Source organism: Oryctolagus cuniculus, chromosome 16 (genome assembly GCF_964237555.1).
Source record: "Oryctolagus cuniculus chromosome 16, mOryCun1.1, whole genome shotgun sequence".
NCBI classification, from domain to species: Eukaryota; Metazoa; Chordata; class Mammalia; order Lagomorpha; family Leporidae; genus Oryctolagus; species Oryctolagus cuniculus.
In genome coordinates this window covers 58652635-58673721 of record NC_091447.1, presented here as the reverse complement: position 1 = coordinate 58673721, position 21087 = coordinate 58652635, and the positions used below count along the sequence as shown (strand labels likewise).

Genomic DNA, 21087 nt, shown 5'->3' with positions numbered 1-21087 from the left:
CGCCGTGCTCCCCACCTGCAGCACCCACCCCCTCGCCCCCCAACTCGGCACAGCCTCTGCCCCACGGCCCCTCCCCCACGTCGCTCCTGGAGGCGTGGGAGCTGCAGGGGGCGAGCAGGGGTCGGGCTCGGGGACCCGGAGCAGGGGTGGCAAAGAAACGGCGGGGTGCACGCGAGCGTGACCGTGCTGGGGGGGTCCACGTGCGGCGCCCCCAGGAACGCCCCCTCTTCCGTCCAGGCCCGGCTGCAGCCGTCAGCGTCGCCCGCCCCCAATTTGCCGGCGCGCGGGAGAGAGGCGGGGCGGCGGCGCCTCTCCGCTCGCGCGTGCGCACTGAACCCACTCGAGCTGAAGTCCCGCCTCCAGGCGACCACCCCGCGCTTTGACTGGTGCGTGCCTGTAACCGAACGGGACGGCCACCAATGAGGCGCCGCCGACGTGGGCGAGGCCTGGGCCCCAGGCCGCGCGGACGGGGGCAGGCGGGGCTCCCGCCCCGCGGTGACGTCAGCCTCCCTTCGCAGTGCGTTGCCTAGGGAACCGCGTTTCCATCCCAGAGCGTTTCCGGGGGCCACCCCCTCCCATTCATTTTTTTCCTCACTGCGGGGAGGGAGCCGTGCCAGGCCGACCCCGCCCCCTGGGAACCCTGCGCCTCAGTTTACCTGTCTGTGCCCCCGCCTCACCGCCGGCCGCTGCGCCCCTCCGCCGGCCGAGCCCCGGCGCCCAGGCTCACCGGGGCATGGGGGCCCCCTTTTCCGCCCCCGGTAGAACTGCGTTCCTCGGACCCCTGCCCCCGCGGCGCCGCCTGGACGGCCGGCTTTCCCGTGGCGGTGGGGGGCAGGCGGCCGCACTCGGAGGGGTGGGCTCCCGGACAGCAGGGGGCCTGCACGACCCCAGCCCTCCAGGGCGCAAACAGCCTCCTTCCTGGTCCCCCTCCTAGCCCCGGGGAGGCGGTGACCCGGGTCACGCAGGCCTGGGCAGTGGGGACCCCCCTGATCCCGGCCACCTCCGGGGACACTGGCGCCCGGGGAGAGGTCTGGAGGGCTCAGCCGCACAGGCATCCCGCGTGGGCGTGGCGTGGCGTAGGGGTGACAGGGTGCTAGGGGCCGCCCTGCCCAGGAAGGCGTCCGGGGCCACCCCGGCCGCCCACCTCCCCCGTGTGGTTTCTGAGGCCGGGGTCCTGGGGCGCAGCAGGGTTGTCCTGGCCACCAAGGCCCGCAGCCCGCACGGAGGGGACCCCGGGCCCAGCAGGGGGGAGAGCTGCGGGCTGGGTCACCTCCCAGGCCGAGCAGGGCCCCGCCAGGCGGGGGTGTTCCTGGATAGGGCACGGCCAGGGCAAAGGGCCGTGGGTTGGATCCCTGCTGGTCAGGGCTGGAATGCAGGCTGAGGCGTGGCCACAGAGGGCAGGAGAGGTCACCGAGCCCGGAGGCCTGGACGCCAGCCCCAGGCACTGGGCTGCGGCGACCTCAGCCCTGGTTCCTGGGGGCTTCGGTCAGGGCGACCCCCAGACCCCGCAGTGGCACAGCCCCAGGCTGGCCCGTGGGGAGACTTCCCCACCCCCACCCGCGGCTGAGAACCGAGATCCACGGGTGTCCCAGGCCCCACCCAGGGCACGCAGCGAGCAGCCAGGCCAGGCCCTTGCCCCACACCCCGGAGGACTTCCGGCCTTGGGTACCAGGAAGTGGCCGGGCCCTCCCTCCTCCACCCTGTAGCTTCCTGCTCAGCCCCCAAGCCGGGAGGGAGGGGTGGGGGGTGGGAGCCGTCTGGGGGCCTCATCCCCCACCCCAGGCGACCAGGCTGCGCTTGTCCTGCGGCTGCTTTTATTCCTGGAGACCCTAGTGTGCAGCAGGCTCCCAGGGCGACCCCCCCCCCCGGTGGGGGACCCCTCAGGCAGAATATTTAAAAATCGTCATAAAACACCACAACACACGTTTAAATAGGTATCCAAGACAGTTCTTCAAAAACAAACCCGCCCCTGCTTTTTTTCTTCCTTTTTTTTTTTTTTTTGGAAAAAAAACACAAAAACAAAACAAAAAAACCAACCCCTCCATCTGCACTGTCTGCGACCCTCCCCGCCCACCCCCCACACGAGTTTACAGAGCTACAGTTAACACATTAAGTTCACATCCTCAGAAACCATGAGACACGCGGTGGGGGTGAGGACTGGGGTCACCTACAAAGGGGCCTGGAGACGGACAGGGGTGGGCAGGACCCATCATCATCAACAAACAAAAGTGAAGGGGGGGGGAACCCACAGAGAACCCACCCCCAACGGGGGGGGTCTATCCCTCTGCCCCAGGGGCCGACGACCCCTCCCCCCAGGGCTCGGGCACCGGAATGGGGAGGGTCCAAGTCAGACCAGCAGCGGACCCCCCCTCAGGGGGCTAATGCTACAGTGTCGCCAGGGCTTCCACAGCTCCCATCCGCTCCAGGGAGGACCCCAGACCACAGTCTCACATCCCTCAGGCTGGGCCGGGAGGGGGCGCGGGGGGGGGGGCTCCGTCACCCCCCCCCCCCCAGCCACTTCTCTCCCACGTTCGCCAGATTCCCAACCTCCATTGGCTCAGTCAGAAAGCGAATAGTCTATAAATACCCAAGCTCAGCCAGGCCGGGGACACAGGCGGAGGCCGCGGGTGGGCATCAGGGACCCCCGCAGCCCCCCCGGGGGGGGGCGGCCTGCTCCCCGCAGGGAAGGGTCGCTGACCCTGGCCCGACCCAAGGCAGCCCCCTGAAACAGCTTCGCTTGTCTAAAGAAAAAGGGAAAATGGAAAAAGAAACCGAAGAGAGAGAAAAAAAAAAAAAAACGTGGCAGAACACAGTTCCCCTGGTTGGCTCCTGGGTCGACAGGTGGGTGGGTGGAGGCCGGAAGTCCGCGGTGGGGGCGGGAAGGGTCCCCCCCTCTCTGTAAAGTGCATAATGAGGCATCTACATTTTTGACTTAAAACCTGAATAGGGTGGGGGGAGGAAGGCAGAGCGGAAGGGGGTGGGGGCGGCTTCCTCGTCTCAGCCATCTGGAAAGACTGCTACATATTTGGAGCTGGGGAGGGGGCGGGGAGGGACCCGCTGGGCGAGGGAGGAAGGGGCGGGCACTGTGGGCGCGCAGGGGGGGCAGGAGGCCAAGGCCACGGGGACGGTGAGGACTGGACACAGAGAGAGGCTGCTCCTGGGGGGGGGGGGGGCGCCGGCCCTAGGCGACCACGAACTCGGACTTGATGTCGGGGTTGACTTCCGGCTTCCACACGGAGTCCTCGAAGTCCAGGCCCAGGCCGGCGGCCTCGCCGGGGCTGCCGCCCCCGCCGCCGCCGCCCCCGCCGCCGCTGCTGGCCTTGCGGCTGGGCGGCCAGTGGTAGGGGCCGCGGGCGTCCCGCCGGGCCTTCCTGCGCATGCGCCGCTGCTGCAACAGCACCTGCAGGCGCTCCACCTTGCAGCGCGTGGCGCGGTTCTCCGTCTGCCGCAGCCGGTCCCCTGCGAGACAGCGCCAGTGACCCCGAGCCCGCGGGGAGCCGCCTGACCCCAGGGGGGCTAGCGTGACCCAGGTGCGTCTGTCTGCCAGCCCCCGCCCCCCAGGACAGCGGCCCTGACTTGCTCATTCACAGAGTCCCCGAGTGCCATCTGGAGGGGGGGGAGGAAGTGGGGCTGCGGCCCCCGGGAGCAGACAAGGCCACTTTGTGCCCCAGCACACTCGGCTCCTTCTCTCGGGCCGGCAGCACGCGGGGAGAGGGCCGCAGCTGCCGGCCCCGGGCGGGGCAGCTGTTCCCGCGCCCACCGCTCACAGAGGGGCCTCGAGCCAAGGGGGGGCACTCACCGGGGGGCTTGCACATGCGGATCTGGCTCTGGCCCTGCAGCAGGGCGGCTGGGGGCGCCGAGGTAGTCTTGGGGGCGAGGTCGGGGCTGGGCGGGCCGGGCGCGCACTGGGCGTGGCAGCGCAGCTGGCTGAGGGAGGGCGGCACGCCCTGGTACTGCCGCGTGGCGCTCAGCAGGTCGTTGAGGATCTGCAGGATGGTGCCGATGTCCCGCCGCGGCCGCCCGCTGCTGTCCTGGCAGTTGGGGTGCAGCGTGCCTGTGGGCGGGAGGGGCCGTGAGGTCCGGCGAGGGGGCGGGGCGGGGCCGCGGGCGGGGGGCGTGCCTCCCTGGGGCGCGCCACCTACCGGAGAAGGTCCCTGAGAAGACCCCCGGGGCGTGGTTCACGAAGCTCTCGATGACGGCTCCGGGGGTGCGGGCGCGGGCGGCAGGGCTGCCCCCCGGGGGGGACGACGTGCTGGCACCAGGGCTGGCGCTGCTGCTGGCGGCGGGGGAGCAGTCCACCTGCTGGCGGGAACACGGGGGCGCGCAGTGAGCCGGGGGGCCGCGGGAGAGAGGAGCGCGGGGACCCCCGGGGCCCAGGGGTGCCCGGACTCACCTCGGGGCAGGCGGCGGAGGCTGCGTGGGACCGGAAGGAGCCGGCTGTGACAGGCGTGGGGGGAGGGCTGGCGGGCACTGGGGGGACTCGGGCGGCGCCGGACACGGGCCGGCAGGGAGAAGCCACGGGGGTCGCGATGCTAGGGTCTCCTCGGGCGGCGGCGGCCGCGGCGGCTGCGGCGGCCAGCACGTGCCGGTGCTGCAGCGGGGTGTGCTGGGCGGCCAGCTGCAGCTGCACAAACATCATGTGGTCGCCCACTCTCAGCGCCAGGGTCAACGGCGAGCGGCCCGACAAGAAGTCACTGACCTGCAGAGGACCAGCGCGGGCCCGTGAGCCAGGGGCCTTCGCCCGCAGCGCCCCCAGCCCGGCCCGGCCCGGCCCCCCCCGCGCTGTGTGACCTGGGGCCTCTCGCCGCCCCTCTCTGGGCTCTGGGGTCCCTGTCGGTGCCACGGGTGCTTAAATAAAATGAATCTGTACTTCCGGAAACCTCCTCGGCCAGCCCGGCCCGGCCCAGGCGCTGCTGGGGGCTGTGGGGGACAGAGGCGGTCAGACGGGCCCCGGCCGCCCTGGCCCACTCGGGTCTTTGGAAGCTGAGGCTGGGGCCCGAGGGGGCAGGGCCCAGCTGGTGGTCACCGCCCTCCGATGGGAACCCTCACTGGTCGCCTCTCTCTCCTGTCCCCAAAGACGGCAGGGGGAGGGGGCAACCCCAGGCACCCAGCCTGGCCGGCGTGTGGGTGGAATTCCTGGGTGAATTTTTCCTTCCTAACCTTTGCTTTCTGAAGATAAATATTTATCTGTCCCGGGCGGGGCAGGGGCCCAGGAGCGGCCAGAAGGGGGCCCTGACCAGACCCCTTGGGTGGGTGTCCCCCAGGGTCTCAACGCCCCAACAGCTGTCCAGCCTGCCCCCCCCCCCCGAGACCTGTGTGTGTCCCGTCCACACTGGGCACCCATTCTGGGGCCTGGCCAGCCTCGTCCTCTCCAGAGGCGGGGGGGGGGGGGAGGTTTCTGAGAAGTGACAGAGGCCGATGACTCACAGCCGGCTGGCGTAACATTCCCTGCCTGCAGCCCGGGGGGGGGGGCGCGGAGTGGGCAAGATGCAGCCCCCCCCCGCGCGCGGTCTGCACTGCACTGCACTGCCCCCTGGCCCGCAGACACCCCGTGCAGGAAGGGCCCAGGGTGGCTTCCTGGGAGCAGCTGGGGTCCCCCCCTTCCGCCACCCTACAACTTCCTCCCAGGGGAGGGCAATGGGCGTGTGCGACTCTGTGCCAGGCAGGGAAGCAACCCGGGGAGCCCAGCCCAGCACCCCCTCCCTCCTGAGGCAGGCTGAGAACCAAACAGGCCCCTGCCCCCACGCCCACCCGCCCCGGGGTCAGGGCGCCCTGTCCGCACTTGCCCAGGAAGCCACCCGGGGCCCCCACCTCAGCTGCGGGGACCCCCTAGCCCTGCCCCCCCACCTGGCCGCCGGCCCTGCTGCCAGACCACCCAGCTGCAGCCCCACGGCCCCCTCCTCCCCCGCGGGGCTTGGCCAGGGCAGGACGCTACACGCCAGGAAGGGGCGATGGCCTTGGGGCGGCCGCCGCCGAAGCCGCTCAGCCGGCTCCCCCCGCCCGTGCCGCCCTCCTGGGAGGTGGCCCAGCCACCACGGCCCAGAGAATGAGGAAGGGAGAATAAAGGCGACAGCAAAATCGGGAACCCGAGCCGGGGCCAGCCCGGGCCTCCGCCGGCTGCTTACTGAAGAGTTCTTCTAACATCCTGTCTGGGTGCCCGCCCCTCCCCCGCCGGGGCGGAGAACAAAGACCAGAGAGAGGAGGAGGGGGTGCTGACCCACCCCCCTCCCAGAGGCGGCACCCGCACCAGCCCTCACGCCCCCACCGCAAAGATTTCGAAAAGGAGAAACTGCCGGCTCTCGGAGGCCACAGCACTGGGGGGGGGTGGGGGGGGTGTGTGCAGGCCCCGGGTGTGAGCGTGGGCCAAGGTCACCCCGCCCATGGCTGCCACCGTGGGAGAGAGCGCCCTCAAGGTCAGGTGGCTGGGGGCGGGCAGGGCTGGGTGACCGGGCCCAGCTGGCCTCCAGCGCACAGGCCCCAGGGAACTCCAACCCACTCTCTCCAAATGGCCCCGGGCCCTGGTCGGCGGCTGCCCCCTCCCCCTGCAGGTGAGGGAGGGGCGGTGCGATCTTACCTGGGTCTCGGTCAGACTCTCCAAGGCTTGGACTACAGACTGCTCCGGCCTGGAGGCCTGGGACTACAAAGAGAGGAAGAGGTGTGTGAGGTGGGTGCTGGGGCCTGGCGCTGCCCTGGCCGGGGAGGCGGCCCCGCGGGGAGTGGGCTGGGCCGCCTGGCAGGGGCGGCTCCGGAGCCATTACCATGAGACCCGCTTCCACGGTGGGCACCAGCGTCAGCTTGCTGCCATCCCCCACGCCAAACTCCCGCAGCTTCCCCGAACTGAGCCGGCTGCGGGGGGAGGAAGGAAGAGGATGAGACTGGGGGTGGGAGGGCCGCGGGGACGCGGAAGCGCGGGCCGCGCGGGGGTCCGGGAAGTCGCTCCCACCCACTCGCGGCTCCAGAGCCCAGGGCCTGCGGGACGCCCACTTGGGAGCCCCCATGCTCCGGGGTCACACCCCTCTTCCCCCCGGAACCTCAACTCTGAGACTCAGGGGTCCTCCGCTCGCCTGGGGGAGGCTCCGCCTCGGCCCCGGAGACCCAGGGCCCACCGGCGTCCAACCCCGGTCCCCGGTCGCCCACATCCAGGCCTGGGCGCGCCTCCGTGGCCGCTACCGGCTGGGCTCCCCCTCCTCCCTGGCGCAGGCCGCCGCTACCACCGCGCAGACAAAGGAGCCCCTCCCCCGCGCCCCTCCCCCACGGGGCCCCTCCGCTGGGGATGGACACTGCGTGTCCCCGGAGGCCCGCGGGGGGAGGGCTGCCCGGCCCGGAGGCGATTTAAATATCGGGGGGGAGGGGAGGCAGCGGGGAACGCGGAGAGGCGAGAACAAAGCGGGGCACGGGACACGGGGGGGCGCCAGACGCGGAGGGGGCTGCGGAGCAGATGCGGAAGCGGCGCGGGTGCAGGCAGAGGAGGGGGCGGCGCGGCCCTGCCAGCCACCCCCCCCCGCGGCCGCCGCCGCCGCCGCTCACGGACCCCCCGCGCCACGCTGGGATTTCCTGCATTCCCACGAGGGGGCCCCGCTGGAGCCCGGCCCCGGGCGCCTCGCCGCCGCCGCCGCCGCCTTTGTGCGGCGACCCCGGGCGGGGGAGGGGGCCGAGGCAGGCAAGGCCGAGCAGAGGGCGCCCGAGAGCGCGCGGCGCGCCCCCGCCCCCCGTCTGGCCGCCCCCTGCCTCCGCGCGCGCGGCGCGCTCTTTGTTCGCGCCCGGGGGCCGCGGCCCGAGGGGGCGGGCGGCGCGGGGGTGGGGGCGCGCCGCGCGCGGTACCTACGTGTCCCGGTGCAGCAGCGCCAGGCGCTCCTTGGGCACTTTGAGGCGCTGGGACAGCCGCTTGCGCAGCCCCTCCACGGTCTCGTCGGGCGGAACCGACAGGTCGTAGCGGGTGCCCGTCGTGCTGTGGATGGCCAGGCTCATGGGAGCCGCCTCGGCCGCCGGGCCCAGCTCACAGGCACCGCCGGGGGCCCCTCGCCGGCAGCTCCGGGCGCCGCCGGGCTGCGGCTCCATCCCCGGCGCGCGCTGGGGGGCTGGGCTCCGCGGGGCGCCGCCAATCCTCGCCGCGCCGCCGGCGTCGGGTCCGGGAATCCGCCGAGCCGCGATGCTCCGGGCGTTGGGGGCGGCGCGGGTCTCCCCTGAGGACGTCCCGGCGGCGCAAGGAAAGCCAAAAAAAAAATCCGACTGGCGCTCGGGGGTCGCGGCGGCTCCTGGGTGCACCTTCCGGGGTGGGGGCTGCGCTCGCGGCTTCTCTACCGGGGGAAGCGCGCTGACCCGGGCGCGGCGCGGGGGAGGGTCTCGGAGGAGGGGGCCCACTCGGCCAGCCGCGTTCCGTGCCGTCCGCCGCTCGGGTCGCGCGTCCCCTCCCTTAGCAACAGCCGCCGCCGCCGCTCGGAGGATCTGGGGGTGAAAGTAACAAGAAAAAAAAGTTATAATGTATCAACGTTCCAAGGGGCGGAGCCGCCGCCCCCTCCCATTCACTACTTACTCCGCCGGCCCCGCGCCGGCCAATCAGCGCGCGCGGAACGCCCCGTCGGCCGCGCAGCCCGGCCAATCAACGCCGCCGCGGCACCGCCCCACGTGGCAGCGAGGCCCGCCCCTGTCCCCGCCCCCGGCGCCCGGGCGACCAAGGGGAGCGCGGCGGGGGCGGGGCTGGCGCCGCGCCGCGCCCGCCCCCGCTGCCCCCGCCCGCGCCGGGAGCCATTCATAAGAGCCTGGCGCCCTCAACAAAGGGCGGTCGGGCCCGGAGGGGCGCGGGACCCCGGCCCCGGGTCGAGTGGCACCCCCCACGCGTCCCCGGGAGCGCGGCGAGGGCGTGGGGAGGGGGCGGCAGAAGCAGGAAGTCGTGGGACCTCCCCGCCTCGTTCGTCCGGGAAGCACCCGCGAGCGGAAGCGGGAACGCGAACCCCAAGCCTCGTGGCCGGGGTCCCCGAACGAGGGGCGCTGGCCCGGCTCGCCCCCACCCGCGCCGTGGGTGGGCGTGGAGGTCGGGGCGGCGCGGCGGGCGGGGCCGCTGCCCTTCGGTGACGTGGCCGCCGGGAGCCCCGCCCGAGCCGGTGCCACCTCCCTCCCGCCCGGCCCCCGGGCCGGGCCCGGTTCCCGAGACGCGCCCGCCCGAGCCGTGACGTGACGCGGCGTCCCCGGCTGCGCCCGCGCGCACGGCTCGTGGCCGCGGTGAGTCAGCAGCACCGGCGCGCCCCCTGCCGGCTCGGCGCGGAAGCGTCGCCCGGAATCCCGGGGGAGGGGGCGCAGCGCTGCCCCCGGCCGGGAAGGAGGGTGACGAGACTGCGGGCGTGGGGGAGCACCCTCTCAGGGCGCGAGACTCCGCGTCTGCAGCCGAGGGTCGCGCAGACGGGGAAACTGAGGCCGGAACAACTAGTTCAAGGTCACTGCCGGGGGGGGGGGGCGGAGCGGGGGCTGCGGCCCCGCCGGGGCGGTGCCGACTGCGCGGAGCCCCTCCCACCCCACACCTCCGGGGGCTTCCTCAGGTCGGAGGCACTCAGGAACCTGCCTGCCCCGGCGGAGAACAAAGGAAGTGGCGCGCCTCCGACCGGCTGGAGCGGGGGCCCTCCTCGGCGCCTGGTCCCGCCCCCCACTCACCCGGCCCGGAGGGTCCTGGGTCCCCGCAGTCCTGGGGGCTTCGCGTACGGGAAGCTGCGCGCGGTGGCCGGGCCGGTCTGGGGCCGGGCGGGCGGCCCCCGCGCCTTTATCCGCGCCGCCTTCCCTCGGGGTGGAGTCGTGGCGGGCAAGGGGCGGGGGGCCGGGCGGGCGCTGACGCAGCCGGCCCCCGCCCCTGCCCGCCGGCCAGGGACCCGGAGCGCCGCCGGCCCGGGTCACCGGGGCCCCTAACTCTGCCCAGGGGATGGGCACCACAGGCGTGCCGCCGGGCCGGAGACCCCAGCGCGCCCCGAAACTGGGGCTTGGGGTCTGTAGCCGGGCTCCGGCCCTGTCCCCCCTTCCTGTCCCCGCAGGCCCGGTGCGTCCTTCCGCCGCCCAGCAGAACAGGCCGCGGGGGTGCGGGGTGCCTGGGCCAGCGCCTGGCTTCCCGCATCCTTTACCGGTGACCTCAGAGGGCACTCGGGCCGGCTGCCCAGGGCCAAGCCCGTGTCCGGCCTTGGAAGCGACCTCGGCTCCCTGGGCCTGTGTCTCCGGTGCCAGGGCAGGCAGCAGACCCCCCCTCCCCGGCAGTCCCGGCCCTGGGACGCGGACCCGCGTGGGGGCCTCTCCCGGGCCACAAACGCATGCACACGTGGCCCTGCCCCGCCTCCGGGGTGGACAGCCACCCAGTTTGGGCGTTGCTCCTGGGGACGGCCCGGGAGGCGGGGGCTGTCTTGCCCCCCTGTGGGGCTCCAGGCCACCACCTGCTGTCCACTTATCTGCCTTCTCCTTTTATCTGGCCTGGCCACCCCGCCCCCACCCTGGAGCCCCTCCCAGGTTCCCCCACCCCAGGCGCAGGGCAGCCAGAGGGTGGGAAAACACTGAGGGGGGGCTTGAGACAGGAATAGGGGTCTTACTCCCAGCAAGTGAGACAGGGTGGGGGTGGGGCAGAGGGCGTGCTGGGCGACCCCTGCTGGCCACACTGTGGGGGGGAGGCTACTGCTGGGGTGGGCAGCCAGATGACACCGGGGCTGCCCGGCAGGCAGAGGCTGGGCGAGCTCCGGGCAGGGGGTCGCGGGGGCCAGGGTTCCAGAGCCCACGACCTGACGCCCAGGGAGTCCTGGTTGTTTCCCACCTGCCCCCCCCCCCCCAGGTGGAAGCGCCCAGCCGGGTCTTGCCTCCTGCCCCAGGGCAGCCTGGCCAGCACCGACCCACACCAGCCGGGCGCGTGGCCCCGCGTGGAGCCGAGGCAGTGTGGGGACGCCGGTCCTGGGCCCCTGCCAGGCCCCAGCGCTGTGTCCTTGGTCTTATTTATAGCAGCCAGACCAGGATGGGGGACGGGAAGTGGGGGGTCCGGGCAGGGGAAGCGGGGGCGTCCCTGGGGAGTCACCTGCACGGGGCTGTGACACAGTCTGACCTCAGCGCTCCGCACACCCAGCCAGGCGCCCCCTCGTGGCCAGTCCCGGGGCGGCACCCCGGTGGGACCCGGCCGCAGCCTTGGGGTCGCGGGCCTGCGTTCGCGGCGGGGCCGACACCAGTGGGGTCCGGGGAGCCGGCCACGGGGGCTCGGGGCGGGGCTTCCGTGGGAGCGGGCGGGGCCTCGCCTGCTGGCCACACCGCCAGCCTGGGGCTGAGCCCGGGCAGAGGGCGCAGGAGTCAGCCCGTCCGCCTGGCGGCCACGCCCCCACCCCATCACCGCCCCCCCAGGGGCCCCAACCCCACAGCACAGGGAGAGGACAGAGGCGTGGGGGCCGCAGAGCGCGGGCGGCAGCCACGGCACCCGCTCACACGAGGCCGGCCGCCGGTGTTTAATGGAAGGCGGGCTGTGCCACCGGTCAGCTTGGGGAAGGGGCTGCGAGGAGACCCCCCACCAGAGGACAGACCCCGGCCCGTCCGAGGTCTGGGGGAGCTTGCGGCCCCCCACGAGGTTCGAGACGCAGGGGGCGACTGCAGCGCGCCGGGCCCCGCCTACTCCAGCGCCTTCACCAGGGCTTCGTTGGCCTCGATGCGGATCTGGACCTCGGCCCTGGCCGCCTCGTCCGCGGCCCCCGCCAGCTCCGACTGCGCCTTCTCCAGGTTCGCGCGGGCAGCCTGCGGGGGGGGGGGGCGGGGTGAGCACCGGACGCCCGGGACGCCCCCCCTCCCCGCGGCCGGCCCCGGGCACGCTCACCCCCACGTCCAGCATGTCCAGCGTCACGGCCTCCTCGGCCAGCAGCTGCACGGAGGAGTCGGCGTTCACCGTGATGGAGCCGCTGCTCACTGCGGGACACGGGGGAGGCCGGGCTGAGGCCGCGCCCCGCGTGGACCCGCGTGGACCCGCGCGCCCCCGCCCCCGCCCCCGCGCTGCGGCCCCCGCGCGCGCTCACCGAAGTACTTGGAGGTGGTGCCGTCCTCGGCGTGGACCACCACCAGCCCGGGCCGCAGCACCTGCACGGTGGGCACGTGCGCCGCGAGGATGCCGAAGGCGCCGGTCAGCGTGGGCACGTCCACCTGCCTCACGTTGGCGCCGTTGAAGAACACCTGGGGGGGACGGGGCGGGCAGTGAGGCGGCGACGCCGGGGCGGCGGCGGGGAGGGGGCGACGCCGGGGAGGGGGCGGCGGGGCCGGGGGCTGCGGGGCCGGGGCGCGGCGTCCAGACCTGCGTCGGGGAGGCGAAGGTAAAGGACATCTGGCCGGGGCCGGCTGCGGGGGCCGCGGCAGCGGCGGCCTCGGCGTAGGCGCGTGCCTGGCGCACCAGGCGGCCCAGAGCCGGGCGGCGGAGCAGTGCGGCGGGCAGCATGGCGGCGGCGGCGGCGAACGAAGGCGGGCGGCGGGCGGCGAACGAAGGCGGGCAACGGGCGCTCAGCGGTTGCGGCGGACGCGGGCGGCCTGGAGGGCGAGGAGGACGACGCGCAGGGGCGTCTGGGAGCAGGAGTTCCCGAAACGGCGCATGCGCGAACTACGACTCCCGACGGGTGGCGCGCGGTGTTGACGTCATGTGCCGCGGAGCGTGCTGGGGGTTGTAGTTTCCTCCGGCCGCGGCGGCGGGGGAGCCCGAGGGCCAGGTGCGGGGCGGCTAGACGGTCCTGCACGGGATGGGGACCTCGGGATGGCAGTTTCCCGACGTCTGCCCTTTCTGGAGCGGGCCAGTGATGCAAACGAGTAGTCCGCCTGGTGCATGAATCTATAGCTCCGAGAGACAAGCGCACAGATCTTTTAAAACAAAGGCCCGTGCGTGATTAGGACCAAGCACTGGCACCCACCCCCTCCCCGGCTGAGTGGCGCCCGACATCGTGCGATGTTAGGAGGGGCCGAAGGCGAGCAGGGGAAGGGGGCGCCGTGGGCCGCGGCGGCAGGTGCAGGTGCGCGCGTTCCAGGTGCTGCGGCCCACGGCGCCGGCAGGGGGCGCCCGCAGCCCGGAGATGCGCTCGCTGCGCTCCTGCCCCCGCGCGGCCGCCGCCCCCGCGCGCCGCTGACGCAGGAGCGCGTGCGCGGGCGGCGCGGGTCCCCGCTGACGTCAGCCGCGTCCCGCGCAGCCTCGCTCGCGGGCATGACGTCACCGGCCCGCCCCCGCGCTCGCGTAGCTCCGCAGCCCTGAGCCGGCCCCGGCCCCCCTCCCCCCGGGCTGGGGTACTCGGCGGGGTCCGCTGTGGGGGCGGGGGTAGCTCCCCGCGGAGACGGCCTGGCCCGCGCCCCGGCGAGGCAGGGAGGGTCGTGGTCACGCGTGGGCCCGCACCTGCAGGTGCACCTCGGACGTGAGCCCGAGCCTGCCGTGCACTGCTGGGGCCCCCACAGCTCGGGCTGCGCGCTCCCACCTCCTTGACTTCGGGCAGCTTGAGGGGCCCCGGCCGGCCAAGAGGGGCACCCTCCTCGCCTTGCCTGGCCTTGTGCGCCCTCCCCACCCCAGTGTTCTGAGCCAGCCCGGGGCTCCCGCAGCCAGCAGCGCCCACTCTGAGGCCTCACGCACTGGGTGTTTCCGCCGAAGTCCGGCCCGGCCGAGTGCGTCCACCACCCCTGGCCGGAAGGACCCCAGGCTCCTCGCGACCCCCGCCCCGTGCAGTCTGCACACCCCTTTCTCCCTCCCCTCGGGGGTCCAGTCCACCTGAGCGCTCAGACAAGCACTTCTCGGTGCGCTCCCAGCTGCGGACTGAGCCCACGGCCCAGCCACCCAGTGCCTGCCCCCGGGCCCACAGCAGTGCGGGAAACACCCGGGAGGCGCGGTGGTGGACCGTGGGGCTGAGTCGGGCCCGCGAGCAGCCGCGTGGGGAGGGGGCGCGCTGCGCGCTGTCCGGCATGGCCTGGCCCCGGCCAGCTGGTAGCCTGTTGCCGGCCTCTGCAGCTCCGAGGCGGTGGGGGCCGGTTGCTCTAGGAGAGAGAGGCCGGAGCAAGGTTTGGGCAGGTGCGGTCGTGAGGCCAGGCCTCCGGGGCCGCGAGTTCGAGCCCGGGCCTCTTGGGGTAGCTGTGTTTTTGGTGTGCTGTTGTGTGGCGGGGAGGGGGGGCAGAGAGGCCGTCGGCCGTGGCGAGCCCAGGACAGATCCCGGGGGGAGCACAGGGGCCCCCGGGGCTGGGGAAAGTGGTGTCGTCCGAGGTCCCGGCGGTGCGCCCCTGGCCGACCCGGCCGGGCGCTAGGGACCCCGGGCTCGGGGCAGTCGTGCATCCCACAGCGCCCCTGGGGACCCGAGGGCCCGCCTTAGGTGAGTCGTGTCTTGGGCACCGGGGGCGGAGACTCGGCCGCCGCGGGAGGGGCGCCCGGGCGCACAGGCTCCGCCCCCCGCCCCCGCCGGAAGGGAAAGGGAGGCGGTGGCCGACGCGCGAGGAGCCAGACGCGGCGGCGGTCGCGGCGTGGGCGGCCAGCTTGGGACCGGGCGGCACCGGGCCCTCCGAGCGGGCCGGAGCGGGCGCGCCGCCAACGCGGTCACGTGCGCGGCCCCTCCCCGCGCGGCCTCCCCCGCGCGCCGCACTCTCCATTCATAAATTCTCCACCGGCTCCGCGGCACCGGAGCCAGCCGGGAGCGCCGCCCGCCGCCCGCCCATGGGCTGCACGCCCCGGCGCTGAGGTAGGCGCGGCGGGCCCGGGGCTGCACGGGGCGGGCGGTGGGGGGGGCCGCCCTGGATCGGGACCACCGGCCGGGCCTGCGGGGAAGGGACCCCGCCCGCATCCTGCGCCAGCCTCAGTTTCCCGCTGCGAGCTCGGGCGCGAGCGATGGCGTCGGGCTCCCCGCCACCCTCCCCCCAAGCCCTGCTCGGGGCGCGGGGCTCCCAGGGAGGCCCTGCACCCTCGGATCTCGTCGGCTCTCCCCAGGGGCGCGCTCGGCGGCCCCGGCCACCCTCCCCGCGCCTCTGCCCCACCCCCTCCAGCCTGAACTCCTTTCGCGACCTACATCTGCGGCCCCTCCCCCAATGCCGGGAATGCGGGCCGGCCTGCGTCCCGCGCCGAGGCGCGCGGGGCTGGCGACGCCGGCGCCTCTACCCTGGTCCCTGGGCAGAGCGCGCGTGCCAGGCCGGCTCGGGGCTGCAGATCATCCTCCCCGTGGCCTCGGCTTCCTGACGGTCCATGGTCCTTCCCCGCCTGGGCCGAGCTTCCAGGCAGCCCCTTCCCCGGGCAAGAAGCCCACCCCTTCCAACCCCAGCCTCAGTTTCCCCCTGGAGACTGCCAGGCGCGGAGGCCGCCCGGGGCGCGCACGGCCGGGCGGGCAGGCGGCGCGCAGCAGCCATCTTGCGGGCCGTGGCGCGCCCGCCCCTGCAGGAGGCCGCGGGCCCCGCGCCGCGCCCCCTCCCCCGCGCTCCCTGGCAACCCGCCCCCCGCCGCGGCGCGCTCGGCCCGGTCGCCATGGGAACAGGATTCCTGGGGCCGGGAGCAGATGCGCCGCCTTCATCCTTACCCCTCCCACCGGCGGCGACGCACGGGGTGGGGGGGTCTTCATCCTGAGTTGTGCCCGGGAGCGCTGCCCCCTCCCATTGGATGGGGCCCCTGCCAGGGCGCACCTGGAATTGGCTGGGGCGGTCCCACCTCCCCCGCTTCCGGCCGCCCGCCACGGGGTGCACGGGGCGCCAGGGGTCTTGCCCGAGTGAGCCTCCCGCCTCAGTTTCCCCATTGCTCCTGGTGATTTCGCTTTCTTGGGCAGGGCTCCCAGCCCTCCCTACCTTGCTGGGCCGGCTACACCGGCTGTGGAGGTGGTGTGACACACGCACACATACGCACTCTGCCCCCCCCCCCCGCGTGCGCCTGCCCCCTGAGGGCTGCTCCCCAGAGCCAGGTGTGGGGGGGGCTGTGCCCTCACCCCCTGTCTCCGCCCTGCACCCCGCAAGGAGGGAAGAGGGGCGCTTGCTCCCAGGGGCTCCCCGCGGGGAGGAGCCAGCCACGCCGCAGCTGAGCGGGCCCTGTCCGTCTTCCCCCACCCCCAGGCCACTCCTCCCAGCCTCAACATGCAGCCCACAGCCACCATGGCCACGGCGGCCACCACCACCTCCGCCGCCGCCGCCACGGTCGCCCTGACAGCGTCCTGGGACAACGCCACCAGCCGTCCCACAGTGCGTGACGTGACGGGGCGGGGTGGGGGGACGGGGCGTCCCCGGGCGGGCCGGGCAGGCGCTGACGCCCACGCCGTGGCTCCGCAGGCCGAGCCGGACCCCATCCTGGACAACTCGGTGCTGCTGGTCGTGGTGATGTCGCTGTTTGTGGGCGGCACCCTGGTGGTTCTCTCCGGCGTACTGCTGCTCTGTAAGCGCTGTTGGCAGGTGCACCAGCACTTTAACAGGTGCGGCCCCAGGCGCCCGGGGTGGGGGCGGGGCGGGGGCCGCCTAGGGCTGCGGAGGTCCCACGCCCTCCTCTGCCTGCCGTCCCCTCCCCAGGGCCGTGGAGGAAGCCGAGAAGACCACCACCACCTACCTAGACAACGGCACCCACCCCGCCCAAGGTGAGGCGCCCGGCCCCGCCGCCGCCCGCCGGCCCCGCTGCCCGCCCGCCCCTCGGCCACTCGCCTGCCCCTCGGGCCGCCTGACCGGCTGTGTCTGTCTGTCTCCCCCACCAGACTGGGCGAAGCTCGATTCCGACTCATCTCTGTTTCCTTAACGCCCAGGCGTAGGTGCGCACAGGCGCGTGATGAGCGAGTGAGTGTGTGAGCGGATGAGCGAGTGCCCGCCGCCCCCGCCCGGCCCGCCCCGCGGTCATCCGCCCACGCCCCCGCCCGCCCCAGCCCGCCCAGCGGCCCGCCCAGGACGAGGCGCGGCCCACCCGGGGCCCACCCTCTCTGGCTCTCCTCTAGACCCCGACCGCAGGGGGGAGGACCCCGAGGGCCAGGACGAGGAGACGGAGCACTTCCTGTCCACCAGCTCCACCGGCCGCCGGGTCTCCTTCAACGAGGCCGCCCTGTTTGAGCAGAGCCGGAAGACCCAGGACAAGGGCCGCCGGTGAGGGCCGCTGCCCCAGGTCACAGCCTGGGGGTGGCGGTGCTGTCACCGGGACGCTGGCTGGGGCCCCCCTCTTCCGCAGGCCGCCGGCGGGGGCGGGGTGGGGCCGGGCCACACCCCCCGCGGCTGGGAGCTGACAGGTGCGCCCCGCGGCAGGTACACCCTGACGGAGGGGGACTTCCACCACCTCAAGAATGCCCGCCTCACACACCTGCACCTGCCGCCGCTCAAAATCGTCACCATTCACGAATGCGACTCGGCCGAGGCCAGTGCGGCCGCCGCCCCCCACCCGGCCGCCTCTCCCAAGGCCAGCCTGGCCATATTCGAGGTATACGGGGGAGAGTGGCCGCTGGCCCGGGGGCGGGGGGCTCCAGGGTCTGTTGTCCAGGCCACCTGTCCCCTTCTCTTGGGTGGAGGGTCCTGGTGGGTGTGGGGGGCTCCCCCCGTCTCAGGGCCAAGGGGTTCTGGCGGGGGCAGGGGGCTCTGGGGTCTGGTGTCCACGCTGTGTCCCCCCTCACTCCCTGCCTGGGGCTGAAGGATCCTGGCGGGGGCGGGGGCGGGGTGGACGCCCCCCCCAGCAGCCTGTCTGCACCGTTTGACCTGTCGCTGCTTCCTCCCATACCGGCTCTGTCCCGCAGCCCCCCGGGAAGGCCCTCACCGGCCGCTCCCTGGGCCCCAGCTCGGCCCTGCCGGGTGACCCCTATAACCCTGCGGTGGGCGCCTCGGACTTCACGGAGATCAGCCCCGCGGCGTCCAGCGGCTCCGGGGAAGGCGCCTCGGTGAGGGACTCCTGGGGATGGGAGCGGGTGTCCCTCTGCCCCCTGTGCGGATCCTGCAGGCCGCCCCGGGGCGAGGGGCAGCCCTGGGCCTCCGCGGGGCCGCGCCGTCAGCCGGGGGTGGGCGCTGAGAGCCGTTCCTGTCCCCTCCCAGTTGGATGTGAGCGCCAGGAGCAGCAAGGCGGGCGGGCCCGGGGCCCCGGCGGGGCCCGGGGAGGCAGGCGCAGGTGCGGGCACCGTGCTGCACTTCTTCAGCCGTCTGCGCCGCCACGCCAGCCTGGACGGGGCCAGCCCCTACTTCAAGGTCAAGAAGTGGAAGCTGGAGGCCAGCCAGCGGGCGTCCAGCCTGGACACAAGGGGTGAGCCCCGGCCCTGGGTGGGGAGCGAGGGTCTGGGGGCGGGGCGGCACCTACCCTGAGCTGGCCAGGAGAGGGGTCACTGTGGGGTCCAGAGAGGGTGGCCTCAGTGGCCAAGGCCGCCTGCCCGACTGGACTCTGACGTCTGCAGGCCTGCGGCCGGGGCCGCGTGAATGGGTGGCTGTGGCCACCGCGTGCCCATAAAGCTTGATGGACAAGAGGCGGGCGGGGTTCTGGGCTGCAGGCTCGGAGCTGGCGCTGGCACAGGCCTCTTCGGGGGCACGTGCTGCCCCCTGGAGGACGAGGTGGGTTCTGTGGCCAGGAGAGGCCAGCGCGCAGCACAGAGAGGGAAGCTTCTGTCTTGGTGACTTGGGCCCTGCTGGGGCCAGCCGAGATGGCCAGCGAGGCCGTCCTGTGCCCTCCGAGGGTGGGAGCGTCGAGATGGGGCCGGGAGGGCTGTGGATGCAGCTGCCGGTCTCGCCCGCCACGGCCCCGGAAGACCACGGGCAGGCTGTGCCGGCCCCGCATCCAGGGCTCGCCAGGGCGGCTGGGCTGCGGCTTCCCCCGGGGGCCCCCGGGGAGCTGACAGGCCCGCCCTGCACAGGTTCCCCCAAGCGGCACCACTTCCAGCGGCAGCGGGCGGCCAGCGAGAGCGTGGAGCCAGAGGGGGACGCCGCCGAGGCAGAGCTCATCCAGTACATCGCGCCGGCCGGCGCCGCCCCCGCCTTCCCGCCCCCGCGACCCTTCCTGGCCAGCCCGCCCCCCGCTCTCGGCAGGTATTTTTCCGTAGACAGAGGTGCTAGGGGTGGACCCGTGGGCCCCTGCCCCGCGCCGTCCCCCCTAGGCGGCCCAGGGAGCGTGCTCCCGGCCCTGTGGACAGCTGCGCGCCTGTGGCCATGCTGAGGCCGACCTGTATGGACCGGAGGTGGGACGCGGGCAGACGCTGGGTAAGGGCAGGGGGGCGGGCCAGGGGCCGGGGTCACGGCCCGAGACGGGACACCTGCCCGAAGTGGCCGCCGCGGCTTCGTGCCCGCCAGGGGTACCGCTGCTTCCTGGTGGGCCGCGTGCCCCCTCCCGCCTGCCCGCGCCCCAGGGGTCCCGGGCCCTTCTGAGACTGCACCGCCCCTCCCCACGCCCCTCGTTCTCTGGGGCAGAACTTCGGGTCCTTACCAACCCTTGATGGACGGGTGCAGGGACCATTCCAGGGGCGGACTCGGCACGGCCCGGTCCGTTGCTGGCGGAGGCTAGGGCCGGGGTCGGGAGGTGGCCGCCTGCTCGAAGCGCAGGTGCGGGGCCGCGGGCGCGGGGGCGGGCGCTGATGGCGAGGCCTGGTTGCAGGCTAGAGGCCGAGGCGGGAGCAGCCAGCCCCGACGCAGCTCCGGAGCGCGGCGGCGGCGGCGGCGTCGCGGGGTCTGAGCAGCCGCCGGAGTCGGACGCCGAGCAGGCCCAGAGCAGCTACCGCGACCTGTGGAGCCTGCGCGCCTCGCTCGAGCTGCACGCGGCCGCCTCGGACCACAGCAGCAGCGGCAACGACCGCGACTCGGTGCGCAGCGGCGACAGCTCGGGCTCCGGCTCGGGCGGCGCGGCGCCCGCCTTCCCGCCGCCGCCCTCGCCGCCCGCGCCGCGGCCCAAGGACGGCGAGGCGCGCCGGCTGCTGCAGATGGACAGCGGCTACGCCAGCATCGAGGGCCGCGGCGCGGGCGACGACGCCGAGCCGCCCGCGCCCGCCGCGCCCCCCAGCCCGCGCGCCTGGCCCCGCCGCCCGCGCCGCGACTACAGCGTCGACGAGAAGACCGACGCGCTCTTCCACGAGTTCCTGCGCCACGACCCGCACTTCGACGACGCGCCCACCGCCGCGCGCCACCGCGCCCGCGTGCACGCGCGCAAGCAGTGGCAGCAACGCGGCCGGCAGCACAGCGATCCCGGCGCGCGCGCCGCCGCGGCCCCCAGCGCGCCCCGGCCCGCGCGCGCACCCCTGCGCCGCGGCGACAGCGTCGACTGCCCGCCCGACGGCCGTTCGCTGGGCGCGGGCGACGACCCCGCCATCCCGGTCATCGAGGAGGAGCCCGGCGGCGGCGGCGGCGGCGGCTCGGGGCTGTGCGTGGAGCCCTCGGGCGCCTTGCTGGACAAGCTGGCCGTCGGCCTGGATGAGAGACTCTTCTCGCCGCGTCTCGCCGAGCCCGTCGTCGCCGGCCCCGCCCTGGTCGCCGCCGCCCCCACGTCCCCTGACCACAGCCCGGCGTAAGGCCGCCTCCCGGCCGCTCGTCCCGGTGCGCGCGCAGCGCGGCGCTGCAGGGTCCCGGCCCGCCTGCGGGGAGGGGGGACTCTCAGCCCCGCACACCTGTCGGCAACGTTGGGTCCCGGGCCCCAGACCGGCCTCTGGGCCGTGGCCGCGGCCTGCGTGCGCCTGGCCCTGCCTCGGGCCCTTGGGGGCCGTTCGCGCGCATGCGCAGAGCCTCCCTGCAGCGCCGGCGGGGCCTGGACTGCGCCGGACGGACGGCCGGTGCCGGTGCCGGGTGCATGCGCGAGCCGCAGGCCGCCGCCCTCCCCGTGTGTGTCCGCGTCCCCGCGCCGCCCTCCGCATGAACGGTGCCCGCCCCTCGCCCGGGCAGAGACGGGAGCGAAGCCGCCGGGCACGGCCCTGTTCCCCCAGCTTTATTTATTGCCAAAAGATGGGCGGCCCTCGCCGCCCCCCGCTTCGCGCCAGCCCCGCTGGAGTGTCCTCGTCGTGTCTCTCCCGGTTGATAAAAATGTGTACCGCAGGCCTCGCCTCCTGGCTGTCTCTGGGGCGTGCCCGGGGCGGGGGTGGGGTCCCCGGGCAGGGAGGACCACCGCGGAGGGGGCGCCCGCCTCCGACCGCGGCCCCTGCGTTCTGGGCTAGAGTCTTGTACCCCACGACCCCCAAACACTCCTCACACCACAGC

At 74.4% G+C, this 21087-nt stretch overlaps 3 protein-coding genes across 5 annotated transcripts; 1 reads left to right on the top strand and 2 right to left on the bottom strand.

Annotated features, from left to right (window-relative positions):
* Positions 1-3181: 3181 nt before the first annotated feature.
* On the bottom strand, positions 3182-6382 carry MIDN (midnolin). The gene is made up of 6 exons (XM_051840305.2): positions 6258-6382; positions 4881-4920; positions 4394-4699; positions 4143-4299; positions 3800-4054; positions 3182-3459 (listed from the first exon to the last, which is right to left on the bottom strand). Exons 1-6 carry the CDS (start codon positions 6380-6382, stop codon positions 3182-3184), a joined length of 1161 nt encoding a protein of 386 aa, XP_051696265.2.
* CBARP (CACN subunit beta associated regulatory protein) lies at positions 5897-20925 on the top strand. 2 transcript variants are annotated; one of them, XM_051840289.2, is made up of 10 exons: positions 5897-6664; positions 16027-16152; positions 16240-16379; positions 16474-16538; positions 16887-17031; positions 17188-17359; positions 17670-17810; positions 17962-18166; positions 18768-18939; positions 19502-20925. In XM_051840289.2, the coding sequence occupies exons 1-10, from the start codon at positions 6506-6508 to the stop codon at positions 20406-20408; spliced, it is 2232 nt and encodes a 743-aa protein (XP_051696249.2). In that variant the 5' UTR covers positions 5897-6505; the 3' UTR covers positions 20409-20925. The 2 variants fall into 2 exon arrangements, with proteins under 2 accessions (XP_051696249.2, XP_051696248.2); XM_051840288.2 differs by lacking the exon at positions 5897-6664 and adding an exon at positions 15483-15689.
* On the bottom strand, positions 10541-20685 carry ATP5F1D (ATP synthase F1 subunit delta). 2 transcript variants are annotated; one of them, XM_070058463.1, is made up of 5 exons: positions 20505-20685; positions 12281-12805; positions 12009-12162; positions 11813-11901; positions 10541-11733 (listed from the first exon to the last, which is right to left on the bottom strand). In XM_070058463.1, exons 1-5 carry the CDS (start codon positions 20683-20685, stop codon positions 10556-10558), a joined length of 2127 nt encoding a protein of 708 aa, XP_069914564.1. In that variant the 3' UTR covers positions 10541-10555. The 2 variants fall into 2 exon arrangements, with proteins under 2 accessions (XP_069914564.1, XP_051696263.1); XM_051840303.2 differs by lacking the exon at positions 20505-20685 and having other exon boundaries at positions 11387-11733; positions 12281-12556.
* Positions 20926-21087: the final 162 nt, after the last annotated feature.

Bases quoted from the DNA above. Each gene is read 5' to 3' on its own strand.
- ATP5F1D (XM_070058463.1), bottom strand. From the start codon at position 20,685: ATGCACCCGGCACCGGCACCGGCCGTCCGTCCGGCGCAGTCCAGGCCC. The intron at 12,806-20,504 runs GTGTGCGGGGCT...TCGGAGCTATAG, and splicing joins GGACCCAACGTTGCCGACAG to ATTCATGCACCAGGCGGACT. The intron at 11,734-11,812 runs GTGAGCGTGCCC...CCCCCCCCGCAG, and splicing joins TGGACATGCTGGACGTGGGG to GCTGCCCGCGCGAACCTGGA.
- MIDN (XM_051840305.2), bottom strand. From the start codon at position 6,382: ATGGGCGGGGTGACCTTGGCCCACGCTCACACCCGGGGCCTGCACACA. The intron at 4,921-6,257 runs GTGAGGGCTGGT...TGTCCCCCACAG, and splicing joins GAAATCTTTGCGGTGGGGGC to CCCCCAGCAGCGCCTGGGCC. The intron at 4,055-4,142 runs GTAGGTGGCGCG...TCCCGCCCACAG, and splicing joins CTTCTCAGGGACCTTCTCCG to GCACGCTGCACCCCAACTGC.
- CBARP (XM_051840288.2), top strand. From the start codon at position 15,483: ATGCGCCGCCTTCATCCTTACCCCTCCCACCGGCGGCGACGCACGGGG. The intron at 16,153-16,239 runs GTGCGTGACGTG...GTGGCTCCGCAG, and splicing joins ACGCCACCAGCCGTCCCACA to GCCGAGCCGGACCCCATCCT. The intron at 16,380-16,473 runs GTGCGGCCCCAG...TCCCCTCCCCAG, and splicing joins GTGCACCAGCACTTTAACAG to GGCCGTGGAGGAAGCCGAGA.